The 19346-nt window shown below is 40.5% G+C and overlaps 1 protein-coding gene across 1 annotated transcript in view; it reads left to right on the top strand.

The window, feature by feature from the left end:
* Positions 1-19346, top strand: part of Aoah (acyloxyacyl hydrolase) — a 217269-nt gene that overhangs the window by 69256 nt on the left and 128667 nt on the right. Inside the window, exon 4 of the mRNA XM_021180609.3 lies at positions 1640-1739. Within this exon, the coding sequence (XP_021036268.1) occupies positions 1640-1739 (100 nt within the window). The remainder of the gene's footprint in view (positions 1-1639; positions 1740-19346) is intronic.

Raw genomic sequence — 19346 nt, 5'->3', positions numbered from 1 at the left:
AACTCACTTCTCCATAACAATTTTCTATGTTAGTTACTTTTCTAGTTGCTCTGACCAAATACCTGGCAAGAAGCAACTGATGGGAGAAGAAATTGTTTTGGCTCAAGATTTGAGGGGATACAGTCAATAACTGCAGTGGAAGCATACGTCGAGGTCGTGTTGCATCTCCAGTTAACAAGCAGAAGTGGAAATGCTAAGGACCATCAAGCTTTGTCCCTTACCCTCTCTCATTAAGTCTGGACCACTAGATAGCACCACTCTGTGACCTCTCTGTGGATGTCCTCATGGAGGATGCTTCTCCTAGATAGCTTTAAGCACACTAAACTTGACGATGAAGATGAACCATTACATTTTATTGTAGCTCCTTTGAATCCAGACACAACCTTAGTATTGGAAGATGACTGTGGTATGGCATCCGCTAGAAAAAAAAAATCAGCAACAATGTTTTTCATTTACAAGACTAAGAGATATGTTTAATTTAAAGGAAGGAAGAGGTGGCTAGGCAGTGGTGGCACACACCTTTAATCCCAGAAGTTGGGAGGCAGGGGCAGGCAGATTTCTGAGTTTGGGGCCAGCCTGGACTACAGAGTGAGTTCCAGGACAGCCCAGGCTACACAGAGAAACCCTGCCTCAAAAACAAAACAAAACAAAACAAAACAAAACAAAACAAAACAAAACAAAACAAAACAAAACAAAACAAAAGGAAGAGGTGATTTAGATCGTTATCTAAGTGGAACCATACTTTTGGGCTACTTTGTTGAGTATCTGCCATCTTTCTTCATCCTAATCCCTTGCAACCTCCCCACACTAGGTAGGTGAGAAAGAAGATTAGAGGAGAAAGGGGTTGTAGATCTCTTTAGACTACTTCCTGCTGATTAACAGTGTTGCATTCCTTCCTGCAAGTCCAATCTTTGTCATCAGGACATCTCCAACAAGCACTGAGCAATCCAGCAAACATCAAATGCAGCAGCAGAAACCAGCAGCAGCAGGGGAGCAGCAGCCACCGCAGCCCCTCAGAGCTCTGGCATTTTTATACCCTCTCAATGGTCCCCAGAATTCAAAATGTAAACTGTCTTCAGCTGGCAGATTCACGTCCCTGCCAGAACACAAGACAAATCATAGTTAGCTGTTATGGACGATCTGAAGCAGTCTTATATCCCGTACTTGGGTTAAAACAAAAACATATTCACATAACATAACTGAGTTTTTAGAGAAACCAAAATTGTTACTAAATTTTAAGAAAAACAATTTTAAGTGTATAAGACTATGTATAGCAAAGTAGCTTTCCCTATTGGGTCCAGTAGATTCTAAATGTTCCTCCCATCTAATCATATTCTTTCTGTTTTTCCTTTCTCAGTATTTTTGTGGCTTCTCCTGAAAATACTAGCATGTTTTCTGAGAGGCTAACTCACAGCTCAGGGATTGTGTGTACTACCTTGTTCTCAGGACCTTATATAAGAGGCAGGAGCGAGGAGTGTTGTAGGAAATCACAGTCCAGGAGATGTACCAGGTGAAATTCTGAGGCCAGGTTGTGAGAGCATCAGAACCCATCCTGGGGATTTCACTTTCTCTGAAACAGCTTCTGCTTCCTAATGCCTGCGAGATCTTAATAGCTTTGCTTTGCTCCATTTCCTGCCAGACTGGGTGAAGCTATGAAGGCTGATGTGGTGTGCTATGCTCTGGAATTTTGCAAGCGGGATGCTGTCCAACCACAGTGTCATCTCTTCCCACTTCCCCAGGTGAGTGGGCTTGGCTCTGAATGTCAGTTTCCAGGAGCCCATAGGCACATTGGAAATGTGATAAAGGGAGACTGGGCTTCATTTGCACAGTAGTTTGTGGACTGGAAACTTACACTACCCTCAGTGTCTAAGGGTTCCCTTCTTTCCACATCCATGTGTTTGGTGCCATTTGTATCATGATGATGGCCTTCCCGTCTGCTATGCATGAGGGCTACTGGTACTTAGATAACAACTGTGTATCCTATCTCCTTCCTGACAATGTTTATCAGATGATTTCTTCAGTTAATCCATCTTACTCCATCCTTGATGACTCTTCCCATTAGAAAAAGTCTAGGATATTCTACTATTAGCAATAATCCTGAGCTGTATTGGTGATAGATGGAAGAACCAAATAAATAAATGAGAGATTTAAAATTATCTTTACCCCTCAAAAATCAAATGAATTACTCTTACAGGACAAACAACTCATCTCAAGATGTCCAGAACGTTTCAGGGATCAGTACTAAAATTTCTACATCCTAAGAAAATCTGGTTAGCTGGTTGCTCTCATCCGAGCTTATCTATCCTTACTCAAAAGATGACTATAATAAAATATTACCCTCACAACTTTCTTAAGTAAAACAATATATATATATATATATACACATATAAATATGATCAGCATGATACCAACCATACTATACACAGATAATACATTAAAATATTACTAAAATGAAATCTAATAAGATTATTGTCACTGTCATGATTATTTGCGATGATTTGTAAGAATCTACTGTATCATATCATTTTGGACAACTTTTAGTTCTATTGTGGTTAGCAAAATCTAGGGTTCACTACTGCTCACCTCACCTCCAAAAAGAGGGAGGAAAGGGGAAGGGAGAAAGAGAGAGAAAGAGGGGCATGCCACAGAACTGTTTTCTTGATCAAGAACAATTGAAACAAATGCCCAGGATACATGCTTCATGCTTCTTCTGTGATTGACTGTAAATGAAAATTTCCTAATTCCTCCAAAGAAGTTGTAGATGCCACTGGTTTCTAGAAAAGTAAATTTTAAGTGGAAAAAAGTTCTGGTGGTCAAATAGCATGTAAATATTGCCTTATCATAACCAGGATTTGATATTGGAAGAAAGCAATGTATCTCTCTGTAGAAAGGCAAACATATTAGTCAGCCTGTCAGCATCATGACAAAATGCCTAAGAGAAGCAATTTAAAATGACGAAAAGCTTGCCTGGGCTTATAGATCAAAGGTTTCGATTTATGATCACTTGGCTCTGATCATGGGCTTGCAGAGGGACAAGACATCAAGATGCAAAGTTGGGAGGGGGCGGGGCAAAGCAACTCACTATGGTGACACATAAGCAGAGAGGGAGGGGGCCAGAAGGAAGGTTTCCTCTCTCAAAGACCCTCTTCCTTCAACTAGATTCTACCTCATGGGTTGTCTTCACTCTATAGTAACCTGTCAAGTTATGAGCTCATTGATAAGTGGACTCATAGACCTCATGACTGCGTCATGTCTTTGATGGTCCAACTCTGAGCATTACCTTGGGGGACAAAGATTTCAACTAACAAGTCTCTTTCTGAATTCAATCCTAACAGCAAGTGATTTGGGTTTTAGTGACATCCACAATCACCATGATGTATATGAATCTTATCCACAGCAATTCACACAACGTTCAATTTGATCTGATCGTACAGAACATACCTGATTTAAACATACTGTCTGCAGTTATTTTATACAGCAGATTTCATTTCTTTGTCTCCCCCAGTTTAACCTCCTGCTTTTGCTTGTGATGCTGGGATTTGAACCTTGCACCTTTCACATGCCAGCCCTCATCCCCCTTTTTAGCTGCTGTCTTAGGAAAATTTCAGCAAAATTTCCTTGTTGCCTGGGACCAAACAGGAAAGATTTCATCTAGAAGTGCTCAGCTTCCACTCAGGGGAATTCTGGGGTGCTGGTCAGCCTGATAGCCCCCCTGCCCCCTGCAGCTTTCTTCATTCTCCTCAGGGACTGCTTCAGGCCCTCTCCCTCCACCATAAATGCCTATCACCAGTCTCTATTTCTGCAGATCTGATCCAGAAATACAGGCTATTCCCTCCAGATTCACAGTTTTCTGCGTTGAACTTTTCATTAACATCAATAACTGTCATGCCCTAGTGTTTGCCACAGACTCTGGGGGAAGAAGCTATGCTTCATCTTGTCTAGTTGTCTATGCAGTCCTAAGACACGGGCTCCATTAGCACCTCTTGCTCACAGGGAGGAAGTGGGACACTGAAGGCTTTAGTAGATTGCTGCATGTCACCACTCTTGAGCAGAAGTAGTCCTGCAGCTTTGCCATGCCCATCAAAGATGCAGCTGGTGTCTCCACACCGCTGACACCCACCACATGGGTTTCTGAAGCTGCTATGTGTGTTTCCAAAACAACCAACTGGAATCCTATCACCAGGAAGGGATAGCATTAAAATGTTCACGTAATTTTTAAAAAATTAGATTACACTGCAGTTTTAATTTCCTGATAATGTTGTGTGTCGGGTTTGTTGTTGCTGCTTTGTTTTGTTTTTGAGGGATTTTGTGGGTTTTGTTTGGTTGGTTTTTTTTGGGTCTCTTCCTTAACATTACATTTTGTAAATGTAGCTTTAAACAACCATGGTTTTTTTTTTTGTTGTTGTTGTTGTTTATTCCCATTGAGTTCAAATCACTCATACAAATATGCAGCTAAAAAGAATCTTTAGCCCCCAGGCTCTCCTGTGACAATTCTGTCAGTGACCCCAAAATAGCCATTACTCTGAAATGCCACCATAAATCTGCTCTTTTATATAAAACTGTATTCTTGAATTTCATGTTGGTGGAATTATTCAGAACAGATAGATGACCCTCAACTTACAATGGTTAGATCCCTAAATTTTCTACTTCATCATGGTACAAAAAAAAAAAGAAAGAAAGGAGAAAAGAAAGGAAGGAAGGAAGGAAGGAAGGAAGGAAGGAAGGAAGGAAAGAAGAAAGAAAGAAAGAAAGAAAGAAAGAAAGAAAGAAAGAAAGAAAGAAAGAAAGAAAGAAGAAAAATGAAGTCAGCATAAATTGAATTCTAGATCTTGAATTTTCATTTATTTCTGTGACTATGCCTCCCAGTCGGCTATGCAATCATGAAAGGAAACAACCTATGCACTACTGTACTTTGATGCTAACAGATGAGTACATGGTGTTTTCATATCTCCTTATGTCTACGAAGCACCCATCTTTATGTATACAGGACACTCAGCCCTGAATTATAAAGCAGGTTTTGGTTTAGACATCTTTGCCCACTGTAGGTACATAACAGTGCCTTGAGATGCTTAAAGTGATGAAACTAGGTTAGAATGCTGAGTAGGGTAGGGTATTAGGTCTATTCGCATTGCAAGCTCATCCCAACTAACACCTTCTCTATAAAACAGTTCCCGATGCTCCACCTTAAAATGTTAATTATCCTCTTAAGCACCATCACAAACTAACTTCTGGTCCTTACAATGTACTAATGACTGATGCAAGTGTTTCCTATGCATCAATTCAGTTAATCATAGGAAGTAGGTATTGTCCACATTTTATAGACTATGATAGTAATTATATGGATTTCCTTATTAGGATGTAAGTGCATGGGGACTGGTTTGGGTGTAAGTGATTGGTGGCGGGGGAATGAGAGAAGGGAGAAGTAAAATGTGCTGGTCCGCATTGCGAAGACCACAGAGATAGTCTTTAGGAGTGTATTTCATCACCCTTTCTCTTTGCACTCAAAACACATAACAACTGGCACTTGTGTGTATGTTTGTGTGTACAAAACCTGCCACTCATGCCACAGCTTACAAACTAACATTCAATTGTAGCTCTTCCTTCCCCAAATGCACCCTCTGGGATCCTCAGTCCAGAAACTCCCAGACCAGTCTCAATTATAACCACTATAAACGTGCTACAGGCACCTTTTGAATTTACCAACATCCCAAAGGTACATGCAAGTTTAACCTCCCCTTGTCCCCTGACGCCAATCCACATTAAGAGAAAACTGCATTTAGATAGTCCATCTCCACCATGTCTAGGGATCTAGGCCCTTCTCATTTTCTGCTGGAGGAAGAGCACTGTCTTAGGAAGGAGGCAGACTTCAAAGGAGCTTCATGGTGAATTCAGTTCCGTTGGAGCCGGGAGCTCTCTGGCACTGAGGGGATGGATTTGGGTACACAGGAAGTTCTTCTTGGATCTGCTTCCTCAGAAACTGACATACATTGTTATGGGGAGCAGTGAGTCTGTACTTAAATTATATGAAAGTGGCATGTGACAAATTCTTGTGTGGCTGGAAAATAAGCAAGATGCTTTAAGACTTAATTTATGTGCAAATATCTGCCATCTTCTCTAACTCAAATTCTTGGGCAGCACAGACTTAGGGCTAAAATCTCCAGGACAAAAGTAGAACTCTTTCTGAGATTTGGTCCTCAGTCACTTCTGTCCTGTGCATGTGACAGTGCCCTTCTGCTCACAATACTGCACTTAGCCTGTGAGCTCAGGCCACACTCTCAGATGTTTGTGTCTACTTGCCCCTAAGCTCTTCTTTTTAAAGTCAACTTTCTATTTTTTAGCAGTTTGGTTTTTTTTTTTTTTTTTAACAGTAGCCATAATTAGATCTCTCTGGGTGCCCATTAAGGAAAAGCCATTTCTCTGGTCTAGATGGTGCTCTAATAGGTCAAACTAAGCAAAACATCACCATCAATCCAACTGAGCTGGTCAAGCACAGGGTGAAGAGAATATTCTCCACAGTAAGTTATGCTAAGGTGAGAGGAAGGAAGAATTGCCCCTATAATGAAGTAATACACATTTCCTTTCCAGAAACCCCGCATCTCATGACATCACTACACTATAGAGCTGGAACCATCCATGAGGCTGGGTTAAGCCTGCCAGTTTTTCTGAATTACTCAGAAAATTCATATTTTTATTCCCTTTTTCTTCTTTTGGATTCTTGCCAAGCTTGGGCATGCTTTCCCAGACACTCTGGGCTTCCTCCCTCTTTCCTGAAGCTCCCCACCCTTTGTCACACAGCATGCTGCTTGTTTACTGACTTCCAGGACTAACTCAAGTGCCATGGCTTTATCTCGTGTCTTCTCCATCTCCTTCCTCCAGGCAGCTCCCAAGGTTTACAGCTTGCTTGCCCGAGGCTTTTGTTTTTAGTGCTTCTTTCTAAACCAATTCTCAAATTCTTTAGTTAACAGGGCTAAAAGCCCTCAGTTTTCTTGGTAATGTATGGTATGCCAGATTGGTATCCCCAAAATTTCTAGTGTCAATATCAAATTTAGCAAAATTGCTAGAATAACACAGAGGATCCATCCCTTAACTGAATTCAACATATTATTCTATTATAAGCATAATATCATTTAGTCAAAACTGAAGAAATGGCTTTATTTGCATGACTATTAGCTAACCTCCAGGCTTGACTAAAGATATCATTGGTTTTCTCACTGGCATCCTATCCCAGGATCTCATATTGGTACACATTGCATTTAGTTCTTATGGTTGTTTGAATAAGAAAACCTACCAAGTCCAATTTGTGTTATCCATATACTTATTGAAGCATGGTCAATCTAGTCTAGAATTCTAAACTAATAATACATGTGGTATATACTGAGAAATAAATGTATAAGAATCACTGCTAGGGAATGGGAGGTGATCAGTGGGAGGAAGACACAAGAGTGAAGTGGGGGTGGGGGGGATGATGGTCACAGTACATTCTATGTGTATATTAAAGTTCCTTTCCCTCTGGTTCTCTCAGACACACCAGGTAGACCTCAGCATCTTACATTTTCTTCCTACCACAACCTTAGAATCAGCCTTTTCTTTTTTTTTAAAAAGATTTATTTATTTATTATATGTAAGTACACTGTAGCTATCTTCAGACACACCAGAAGAGGGAGTCAGATCTCGTTACAGATGGTTGTGAGCCACCATGTGGTTGCTGGGATTTGAACTCAGGACCTTCGGAAGAGCAGTCGGGTGGTCTTACTTGCTGAGCCATCTCACCAGCCCCAGAATCAGCCTTTTCTATCAAGAAACTCTAGCTTCTTTTTGTTGTACAATGGTATTTAGAAGCCAAGATTCGGACACTTTAAGTGTCCTTTGCTCCTGAGATCTCGTTGCTTCTAGACCTTCTCAGTGGAGTGCCAAGCAACAGTGCAGAAATAGACACAAAACTGCAATGGTCTGTTTCTGTCCCTCTTTCACATATGTGTTTATTTATGTCTGTGTGTTGAATTCATACAAATCTCTCCAATTTTCGCAGAGCCAAACATAGGTATTTATTTCCGAACATATTCTACCGATAAGACTGAAAGTCTCAACTCAAGATATGTGACTTGTGAGTAGGAAGTGGACCCAGCTTCCCTGTGTTTAGCTTAGACTGGATCATGTTCAGAGTGGTGGTTACTCAAGGCCAGAAGCAGCTTTGGCTTTATTTATAAGGAAATACACTGAAGAGCTTAATTTTCAGTCATTTTATACAAGTGTACCAATGTACCACACTAATCAGTCTACTCAGCCATCTATCCATGTAGTCATGCTTCAAGAAGCATTTCTTGAGAACTTACTACATACTTGGATGTTGATCCTGAGATCCTGATATCTCTTTATACCATCATCAGTAGCCAGGATAGTTAGGACTTTTGTTTCATAAATAAAGACTTATAAAAGGTCTCTTAGCTTCTAAATAATACTCTTTTCCTTTAATGCAGCCAATTCTTGATGTAAAAGGAATTACGTAGAGCAGTATTCCTCAGGCAATAGAGATGCAAACGGTGGTTGCAAGGGGTAGCTAGGAAATATATAGAAGAGAACTGACAGTTCTTTCAAAAGAGTTCAGGGAGGAAAAGGAGCCTGGGAGGAAGGCTGAGCACTTCCTCTCTGTCTTAAGCAGGAGAGCTGCCTGCTGCGCTCTCCCACAGAAAGCCAGAGATCCTAAAAGGAGAGGAGGAATCGCCCTCTGTCTCCCTCACCACACCTTACCTGAGTTGAGGGGGGTGGTCCTTTGTCTAAAAAAGTCACTTAGCTCCCAGTTTAGAGGATACTGTATCCTGTAGCTCTGTGTTAAGGTACTTCATCTTCATCCACCAGCAGCCAGACCACTCTGATTGAGAAAGATCTCCTTTCCGTCTCCCTCACAACAGCATCTTAAATCTTTCACAGTCTGGAGGTGAGAAGACATCTTTCCTCCTCACCATCTCATTTCTGACTCTGGTAGGCTGGAAGCATTTTGCAATGTTTGTTGGTGAGCTCGACCAGATATGAAGGGCAGTGCTAATGTATGTTTGCTTCCATGTAAGGATTACTCCAATCTTGGTAGCATATCCCAAAGTTCAAAATGGTCAACTTACATTAGAATGGGGAGCAGGTTTCAGAAGTAACTATGGGGCCACACCTCAGGGCCTACGGCCCAGCATTCTGATCCATGAACATCACTAAGTGTCTTCCTTGGCACTGCATCTGCAGGCTACACAGCTTCTGCTGAGCACGGAAAGGTGAAAGCAGTTGGTTGTACTGGAGCCCAGGTTTGAAAGCTGCTGTTGACAACCTGAAAGCATTGTCCCTTGCAGCATCCCTCTTTTTGTTTGTTATCTGCTAACCTTCCAGCTATCCAAAATCAAATGTCACTTACCCCCATCATCCTTTCCCCCAGCCATTCCTTGATTTCCACTCAACCACGAAGCATTTGTCCAACTCTTTCTACTCCTTTCTAGAACTTAGCCAGTGGCTTCCTAAGTATTAAATGCTGGACTATGAGGTTGTGAGGCTGGGGCTATACCTGCCCAGGACTCTGTCTCCACTGCCTGGCATAAAATGGCACAGGAAGGATACCCTTATAGGTATATATTAACTAAATTGGCTACAATTTGAACCCAGAGTTATCTGCAAGATATAAACACGCAAGCTTTCATGTTGTTCATATTTCTCTGCTTCCTGCCCAAACTTGTTGGTGTTGACACCCCATCACATGGCTTTCATTTTCATAGACTCAGTGTGGCCCAGGAAATATCTCATTGCAGTCTTATATGTGTGACTTCCTGTGGCTAAGCTCCCAGAAAATCTATGAGTATTTATTCTTCCCTTTCTAGTAAGCTATTTTGACCCAGGCCACAGTTCCACCTTGGTAGCGTATATTCTAGCTATTTCCCTGTTGTGGCAGCCAGTGCACTGGGAAGCCTGCACTTAACAAGAACTTTCCGAGGGCATATTCTCAGAGCTGCAATAGCTCTTGGAATCTAATAAGTATTCAGTAAATGGCGACTGAAGAAATGAGTCCATGGATCAAAAATAAAATGAATTGTCAAACTGCCTATTCACAACCAAAGACTTTTCTAGTAATCAGCAATTGTTCTTTGTTCTGAATCAAGAAAATGAATCTCTGATTCTAATTGTGTGTGTGTGTGTGTGTGTGTGTGCGCGCGCGCGCGCGCACCGGCTTGTTTCTGTATGTCTTTAATTCATGTCCATTTTCTTTTTTTTTTTTGTAATAATTATTTTTATTACATCTTTTCCTCAATTACATTTCCAATGCTATCCCAAAAGTCCCCCATACCCTCCCCCCTACTTCCCTACCCACCCATTCCCATTTTTTTGGCCCTGGCGTTCCCCTGTACTGAGGCATATAAAGTTTGCATGTCCAATGGGCCTCTCTTTCCAGTGATGGCCGACTAGGACATCTTTTGATACATATGCAGCTAGAGTCAAGAGCTCCGGGGTACTGGTTAGTTCATAATGTTGTTCCACCCATAAGGTTGCAGATCCCTTCAGCTCCTTCGGTACTTTCTCCAGCTCCTCTATTGGGGGCCCTGTGATCCATTCACTAGCTGACTGTGAGCATCCACTTCTGTGTTTGCCAGGCCCCAGCATAGTCTCACAAGAGACAGCTATATCTGGGTCCTTTCAGCAAAATCTTGCTAGTGAATGCAATGGTGTCAGCGTTTGGATGCTGATTTTCTAAGACCCAGTCTCTCATGTTTGCATATGTCCCTTCAGCACTGTGATCAGGACTTACCATCTTATGATAGAAGCCGAGAAAGAAAATGAATTAAATGTTCTCAACAGAGTCCCTCTGTCAAAGAAACAGAATCAATTCTCTCTCAACATCTCACTCGACAATGCATAACACCCTCCACCCACCCACCCATGCACACAGTCTAAAAGATAATGGCCCTAACCCCAAATGAGACAGAATCATTTTCTCTGTTCTGTTTGATATTTGATGACCCTCTCTGGCTTATGTTTGTTTTGCCGTAACTGTGCATAGTGTCTGAGCAGGATTTTCTTATGCATTGAAATGATGAAAACATACACTATTAAATATGAAAAACCTAGATATCTGACCATCAGCACTGGAGTTTCTTCATGTGTAGTAGCTGCTCACTACTGTTGACAGAATATTAGAAAATCCAGTGATCTTTCTAAAAGGTAAAGAAAGAGCAATTTACAACCCTTGTCTTCATTTGGTTCCTTAAAATTCTAGAAGAGGTAAAGTGTTTCAAATTAAATTAAGCCTAATTAACTAAGCCCATGGCTATGCCTGAATGCTCACTAGACCTTTGGGTACTATAGCACTAATCAAGAGCATATTGAAAGAAGCCAACAGGTTTCAAGACATAGATGGTGACATCTTTTTTTCATTTAATGGACATTTCTAAAAGCTGTTACTACACAATATGTACACATTAGGGGTCACTACTAAGAGACAATCCACCTTGGTTTATCAAAATCTCCCATATGGTTTCCAGTGCCCTCATTTGACATATGAGGAAACTGTTGAGGAAGTTGTTTACTGTATGTTTTAATCGACAACATTAAAACTTCCCAAGGATGTTTAAACACCCATGTCTTTAAAAACAGTGTAATAGACAAAGAAAAGGCATTTAGAAACAGAAGGTCAGCCTAAAATAGAACAGAATGCGATGTCCAGAACTAAACCCGAGTGTGTTTTAGATATCTTTGTATTAACACATTTGATATCAGTGGTAAGACATGGGCTCTTACATCTTAGAATTAAATAGATGTGATTATGGGAGTGTGCATGTGTATGTGTTGGGGGGCATTCAGCTGCATGTTTACTTGTTCATGATACCAATGCAAATTCCAGATAATCTGAAGTTTGAATAAGAAAGATCAGGGCCATACCATAAACAAAAACAAACAAACAAACAAAAACCCTGAGAAGTTGTACATATATTTTGTGACCAAGAATTCTAAAAGAAAAATATTAATATATCTACCATATACACAAAGTCAAAGGACAGATGGAAAACTTGAAACATGTTTTTATAATATGCCACACAAAGACATGTTTTTCTATGATCCAAAGCACTATTAAAAATCAGTAAGAAGAAAAATGACTAAGGGCCACGAACAGATCATTCATAGGAAGAAAAAAGTTCAAAGAGCCAAAACTTAAGGGTAAAGATTCATTTACTTTTTTTCATCATTAAAAAGGCAAAAATTGAAAATGGGATTCCCTTTGTCCCTCATGTATTTGCTGCCACCTAAGTCTTTGATGGTCATTAAGCAATAAGTTATCTCAGAAATACCAAAGGCCATTAAGCTAAACTGCTTCATAAATATTTGAGGTGTAAGTCTGCATGTGACACTGAGCATAGAACGTGGTTGGGACGTGGCTCACTCCTCAGTCTTTTCTCTGATCAACTGAGGGATCTCCCTGGAGAAGCCAAGATAGATTTTTGTTGTTGTTGCTATTTTAAATCCAGATTTGGAGTCTTGGAGAATTTATCCATTAAGATTTCCTTAAAGGCTTATTTGGATGCCAATAAACTCAAGGAAATGTTAACTATCTTGGAAGAAAAACAATGATACAAATAAGTTACCCCTGACTTCATGTATATGGAAAAAAATCAGGAGAAGCCAGGGAGAAAGTTCTTATGTGATGTTCAAGATATTTTTTAAGAATTGTTTCATTGTTCTGGCTCATGATTTTGGTGAGTTCAGTACATGGCCAATTGGCCTTGCTGCTCTAGGTTTGTGGTGGAAAATCATGGCTGGAGCACGCAGTAACACCATATGATGGCCAGGCTGTCAAAGGGGCCTAGAAACCAGGGTCCTGCACTCATCCCTTTCAAGAATATATCCACAACCACCTAAAACCACTCACTATATTCCAAGTCTTTAGCACAGTGCTCATTAGGATATTCTATAACTAAATGTACCAGCAGTTGATTACAAGTCTGAATAAGTTACTAAGTACTGCTCATGTCACGGCGTAAAATAGAAAACATTCAAGAACCAGAGGACATAAGGGGAGGTCACCAAATCTATAAAATGAAATGGTAAAAAGTAAATCCCAGGTAGTCAGTGGTGGGGCACGCCTTTAAGCCCAGCACTCCAGAGGCAGAGGCATACAGATCTCTGTGAGTTCAAGGCCAGCGTGCTCTACAGAGCAAGTTCCAGGGCTACCCATAAAAACTCTGTCTCTAAAACCCAAAAGAAAAAAATAAATCCTCACCTAAATCTGAGGAGTAAAAGTGTAGTTTCCATAACCATTGTGTATACATTACTGGAAGGCATTATTATTTTTACTTAGAGTCATTGTGTATACATTACTGGAGGGCGTGATTGTTTTTACTTATAGTCATTGTGTACGCAATAACGGGAGGGCGTGATTGTTTATAGTTATAGTCACTGTGTACATATTGCTGGAGGGACTTTAATTTCATGTAAATAATAAAATGACAACAACTCCTGAAGGAAAAATGTTCCTCTCTTATTCTTGAGGACTTCAGGAATGAAAACTACCTCTAAGGAAATGATTTTCCTCTTTAGCTCCCCAAAGCTCATCACCATAATAAATCTGAGTCGTTGTAAAAGATCTTTTGAGCTTTAGAATGTTAATGACTTCTGACCCTTCTCTTCTACACCCGAGTTCTGACCGGAAGTTATCTCCTCCGGGAAATGTATTTCTAAAGCACCTAGCAGAGCCAGATCCTGTGTGATACTTCCCCCTTCTGTTCAGTCTACCTTTCTACCACTTACTAGGAACGTATTAAGTAATCATGTCATTACTTAACATCTGTCTCTCATGCAAATAAAAACTCCATGAGAAGAGGGATTGTCTAGCTGTGCCATTTCCAGCAACTTCCTAACACAATTCCTTTAAGATATTAACCTCTCAACAGCTATTTAGTGACTGCAGAGCAGGGTAGAAAGGATAATCCCCTCTGGGCCTCCATGGAGATCCATACCTTAGTACCTTGAAGCTTAAGTATGGTGCATTTTATGGAAAAATGAAACTTTTGAATGTGATTTCGTTAAGGATCTCTGGATAGGGGGATTATCTTGGATTATCTGTGTCCGTCCAACATAAGCACAGGATTCTTATAAGAGGCAAACATTAGGATCAGAGTGAGAAAAGCAAATGTAACTATAGGGGTTAGGGAGATAGCACAGTTGGGAAATGTAACCCCTAGAATGCATGTAAGGCCTGGCACAGTAGCATATAACTACAATCCTGACACTGCAGAGACAAGAACAGTGGTTCTCTGCTGCTCACTGACCAGGAAGCTTAGTCTAACCAGTGAGTGCCACTGAATAAGAGGCCTTGTCTCAAAAGCCAAGGTAGATAGCTTCTGAGACCAAAGTTGTCCTCTGTCTCTATATGCACAGGTGCACACATACACATATACATTCACATAGAAGAAAAGAAAAAAAGAAGTAGAGAATAAAAAAAAGAAGGAAAATGGGTCAATAGAGGCAGGGAATGAAGTGACAAGGCCATCAGACAATATGACAACACTGATAACTGGAAGAAGTAAAGAAAAGAGACATGCCTTGCTGACACCCTAACTGAGCCTGGATTTCTGACTTCAAAAACTGCAAGAGAATAAATTCTCATTCTTAAACCACAACGTTTAAGGTAATTTGTTACAGTACAAGAAAGAAAGAAAGAAAGAAAGAAAGAAAGAAAGAAAGAAAGAAAGAAAGAAAGAAAGAAAGAAAGAAAGAAAGAAAGGGAGAGGGAGGGAGGGAGGGAGGGAGGGAGGGAGGGAGGGAGGGAGGGAGGAAGGAAGGAAGGAAGGAAGGAAGGAAGGAAGGAAGGAAGGAAGGAAGGAAGGAAGGAAGGAAGGAAGAAAAGGAAGGAAGAGTCAGGGAGATAGGTCAGCTGGTGAAGGTGGTAGTCTCCAGCCTGATAACCCATAGTACCCACATGGTAGAAGAGTTGAACTGACTCCAGCAAGTTTTCCTCTGAACTGAACATGTGTACCACGGCAACTTCACCCATGTGTGTGTGTGTGTGACACACACACATGTTAATAAGAAAATTATAAGCATACAAACTGCTTAGTTGTCTAACACTAGGCAAAATTTATTTAACAATTTGAGGGCAAATAGAAAAATGGCATCATCATGATAATAACAACAACAACAATAATAATAATAACAAAAGTAACACTACTGTTATAAAACTATAATGGAACATACAGTCTGACTGTCCTGTTCATTTTTATCAGAAATCATTGTTTAGAGAACATGCCAGAATCCTATCAATATGGGTAGACCGTAGAGTTGTACTGGAGAGCCCTGTGAACGCCCAGACAGTACTGCAGAGGAATCAAAGGAAGCAGAGATTGCCAGTGGCAAAGCCTTTAACAACCTCTTTGGCAACACTGGGTCTTCATGGTCTCATCTACAAAGGGAGGTTGAGAAATTGTTTTTTCTGACTTTGTAAAGTTTAGTGATAAAATATATGCCATCTTTTCTACCAAACAGGAAGCACCAGGGTCTGCAAAATGGTTCTGTGGGTAAAAATGCTTGCTGTGCAAGTCCGATCCCTAGCGCTCATGGTGGAAGGAGTAAACTAACTCCCAAAAGTTGTACACAAACACACACACACACACATACACACATACACACACACACACACACACACACACACACACACACACACTGGACCCATATACACAGAATTAAACATTTTTTTCAAGTCATGAAAGTGGGGAAGACAATCCATGACAAAGCAGAATTCAATTGTACTGATTGTTATATTACCTATTTTCTCATTGCCGTGCTCCTCTCTGAGGAAAGAAGGGCTAATTTTGATTTGTGGTCTGAGAGGCTATAGCCCATCCTGACAGAGAAGGAGTGACAGTGGGAGCATGAGGTAGCTTGTCCTTCTGTCATCAGTCAGGAAGCACACAGAGAGAATTGAATGCTGTTGCTTAGTAGACTTTTCCTTTTGCTTTAGTCTGGGACCCTAGCCAATAAGAGGACGCACCTTCACTACTCAGTTAAACCTCTGAAGAAGGGTCCTCACAGACACGTGGAGATGTGTCTTCTGGGTGATTCTAAATATGGTCAGGATGACAATATAGATTAACCATTAACCATTACAGTGGTGTTAGTGGTAAAGACAATGAATGGTCGAAAAGGAGCAGGGTCGATAAAGTGCTAAGTAAAAGAAGGCACTGCTTAAGGAAAGAAAGCAAGAGCCATGGTTAAATGTGCCAGTGGTACTCATAGCTATCTATACAGTGTAGCATGGGCAAGAAAGAAGCAAATGTAGGTAGTGATGAAATTTGAATGAAGATGAAGCATTGTGCAAGGAAAAGAAAGCACTTTAAAAGAAGTGGCCTTTTGTCTTAGTTTTATATTTCTTTATCCTGGAAGCAAACAATATGAATCTGATTTTTCTTTTTTCTATTTATCTTAAAGTTATAAATGGCTATCAGAGCTGGAAAATGTCAGAACATAAAACTTGGCTTTGCTAAAGCTACATCCTAGTTATTGGCAAATAGTCACTGTGTGATACCATGGCACACTGGCGTAAATATGCCTGCAAATTCCACCCAAAGGCCAGGTTGCCCACATGTGATGGAAACTCAAACTCAAAAAGTATGTGATGTCTTTCCTTCACACTTCTACTTCTGGAAATCACCCCACAGCTGTTTTTGTACTTTTTTGGTTGACTGTTTCTAGTCTGTCTTGGTCATCTTGGGCTACCACTTAAGATTTTTTAAGTATGATTGTATTAATGTATAAAGTTTACAAGGAATAAGTTAAAACTATCATGTAAAAACACATTATAAATGACAGAAACCTTCTTCTCAGTTGTGGAATCCAGCAGTCATGTATCACGATGGCAGCTCAGAAGGGCTGGGTCTTACCATGCAGATTTCTTTTGCATCATCATGTCAGGAAGAGAGCTTGATGGAATCTTCTTCAGTACTGTTTGGTTGTTGTTGTTCTTTTAAGACAGGTGCTTCCTGTGTAGCCCAGGCTGGCCTCAAACTCACGATCCTCCTTTACCTACCACCTAAGTGCTGGGGCTACAGACCTGAGCCACCATGCATGAATGCCTTCTTCTTGGGTCACAAAGCCTCATGTCAGCTGCACCCTCTCATGACTTAATCACATACAGAGCCCCGCCTCCAAGTTGGAATAAGAGTTTCAAGCTGTGGATTAGAGGAGAGAGCAAGCATTCATTCAGTATGCGGAGGAGCCTTAGGCTAGCGTGGTCTTTGTGCTTATCTCTCCGAGGAGACAGCAATGACCTTGAATATAGTATTTTCTGAATGTTGCACCATTTTAAAGGTAAACTTGTACATTGAATTTGATGTAAGGAACAACCTGTTCTCATAAACTTTTAGGAAAAAAAAAATTCAGAGTAAATGAATGATCATTCCCCACTCCCAAAACCTCTTCTTTCCAGCATACTCTTGACAGAAGAAAAAAAAAAAAGAGTCAGCCATCTCAGTCACCACCACTTCCCATCCCAGGAGCTTTCTCCTTTGTGGAAATCTGTCACTGCTGTCAAAAGCATGAACAGAACAAAAGGCATTTGGGGTACTTTTCAAATCCACTGCTTCTATGATTGATAGCACAGAACTGGATCACTGAAAACTGTCACCGTAGACACTTGTGCCTAACAACACTATTCGTCTTTACCTCCTTCACTCTCATACTCCAGAATCTAGGTCTGTAACATCATGGAACGCAAGAAGGATGAGTTAGAGACCTAATCCTGTCCAATTCACCAAGGCTTTTATAGCATCAAGGAACAGCATTTAGATGCCTAAGAATCCCTGTTCACTGTCTTCTCTTCATACTTCCTCGTTATAGTTGATGAGGCCAAGAGATCTTGGATGAAACCTTTCAGCTAGGGAAATACCCCATCTATCTAATATCTATCCCCACAAAGCAACGCAAAGCAACAAACATTACATACACCATGACTCTCTAGGAAGAGGATATGGTTCCCAGAGTTCCTAAACTTGCTTTGTTTGCTTGTTTGTTAGTTAGTTTGTTTATTTGTTTTAGCTCACCTGCTAATATCTCTCAGAGCAAAATGAAAAGCATGGGTCATACACAAAGCAAGTCTGAATGGAATTAACTTTGGATAAAGTATTTATTCACTCTAAGTCTCAGTTCACCTCATATATAAAATAGAAATACTAACAGCACTACTTACCATTTCCTGTAGTGTATTCTAATGGAGTTCACTGTCAACCTCACCCCACAGTATAAAATCTCAGATGTCCCATTATGGCTTTAACAAACAGTTCATGAGACAATGTAGCATGGATATATCCAGCAACTATCTTTAAGATGGGTAAACACAGTGACATAAGAAATGACTGGTGGACAGAAAGCTATGCTCCTTCACACTTATCCACGTGCTTGCTGCCACATCTGCATTTGGGTCACATGAATATCTATGCCTGGTGCATGGCTTCCTGACAAAGGAAACCATCCGTCTCCCTTGACTATGTGATCTTTTGCATTAGATCCGTATTACTCCCTGGGAGTTGCATTTGACCTTCCCCAAGTTTTAGTGAAACTTCATTGGTCCTGTTTTCTTCCTAGAGTTAAAATGTCAACTAAAATTTTACTCTTGGAAAACAGTATGGTGATGGTGGGAAAGATGCTTGGGTATAGAAACCTGAGTGTGCATCTTGCCTCTTCCCACAGAAAGACACTCATTAAATTATGAAATCTTTCTGTCTCTTTTTCCTCATTTGTAAAAAACGAACTATAATACTGGTTTCTAAATAGCTTCAGGATCATTGGAAAGAAAAAAAAAACATCATGAGTTTACACAGGTTGGCATTGGAAAGAAAAAAAAAACATCATGAGTTTACACAGGTTGGCATACTCATTGTCGTTCTTCCAGTGTATATTAGTATCATAACAATCCAAAATAAAAACCACAGTTGTCATTAGCACTGATGCTAGATTAATGTCATGTTTACTATTTTGTTCTTATCATCTCCAGTTTACAGAGGAAAAAAAATTCAGGACAAGATGCTAAAGTTACTTGCCCAAAATTCCATAGCTAGCCAGTGATGAGACCCAAACTTACAAGCACTGACTGCTCCAAATTCATGCTAAATGGAAAAAAACAATGGAATCATAGACTCTGATAGTATGGTTTTTTTGGTTCCATTGAAGATGTCAGCTTTGTCACCTCAGAGCTTATAGATTATACCATATGCTTTTCCTTCTGCTCCCATTCTTCTGTGGCTTGTCAGAATCTCAACAAGCTACCCTTCAGCCCAAGACACTGATGGTAGTGAGCCCAAGCTCCCACTCTTCTATTATCCAAACTCCTCTTA

Source organism: Mus caroli, unplaced genomic scaffold (genome assembly GCF_978045245.1).
Source record: "Mus caroli unplaced genomic scaffold, Mus_caroli_1 scaffold_15, whole genome shotgun sequence".
Classification (NCBI taxonomy): Eukaryota; Metazoa; Chordata; class Mammalia; order Rodentia; family Muridae; genus Mus; species Mus caroli.
Note: the sequence above shows the minus strand (reverse complement) of the source record. Positions and strands in the feature narration are given on the sequence as shown.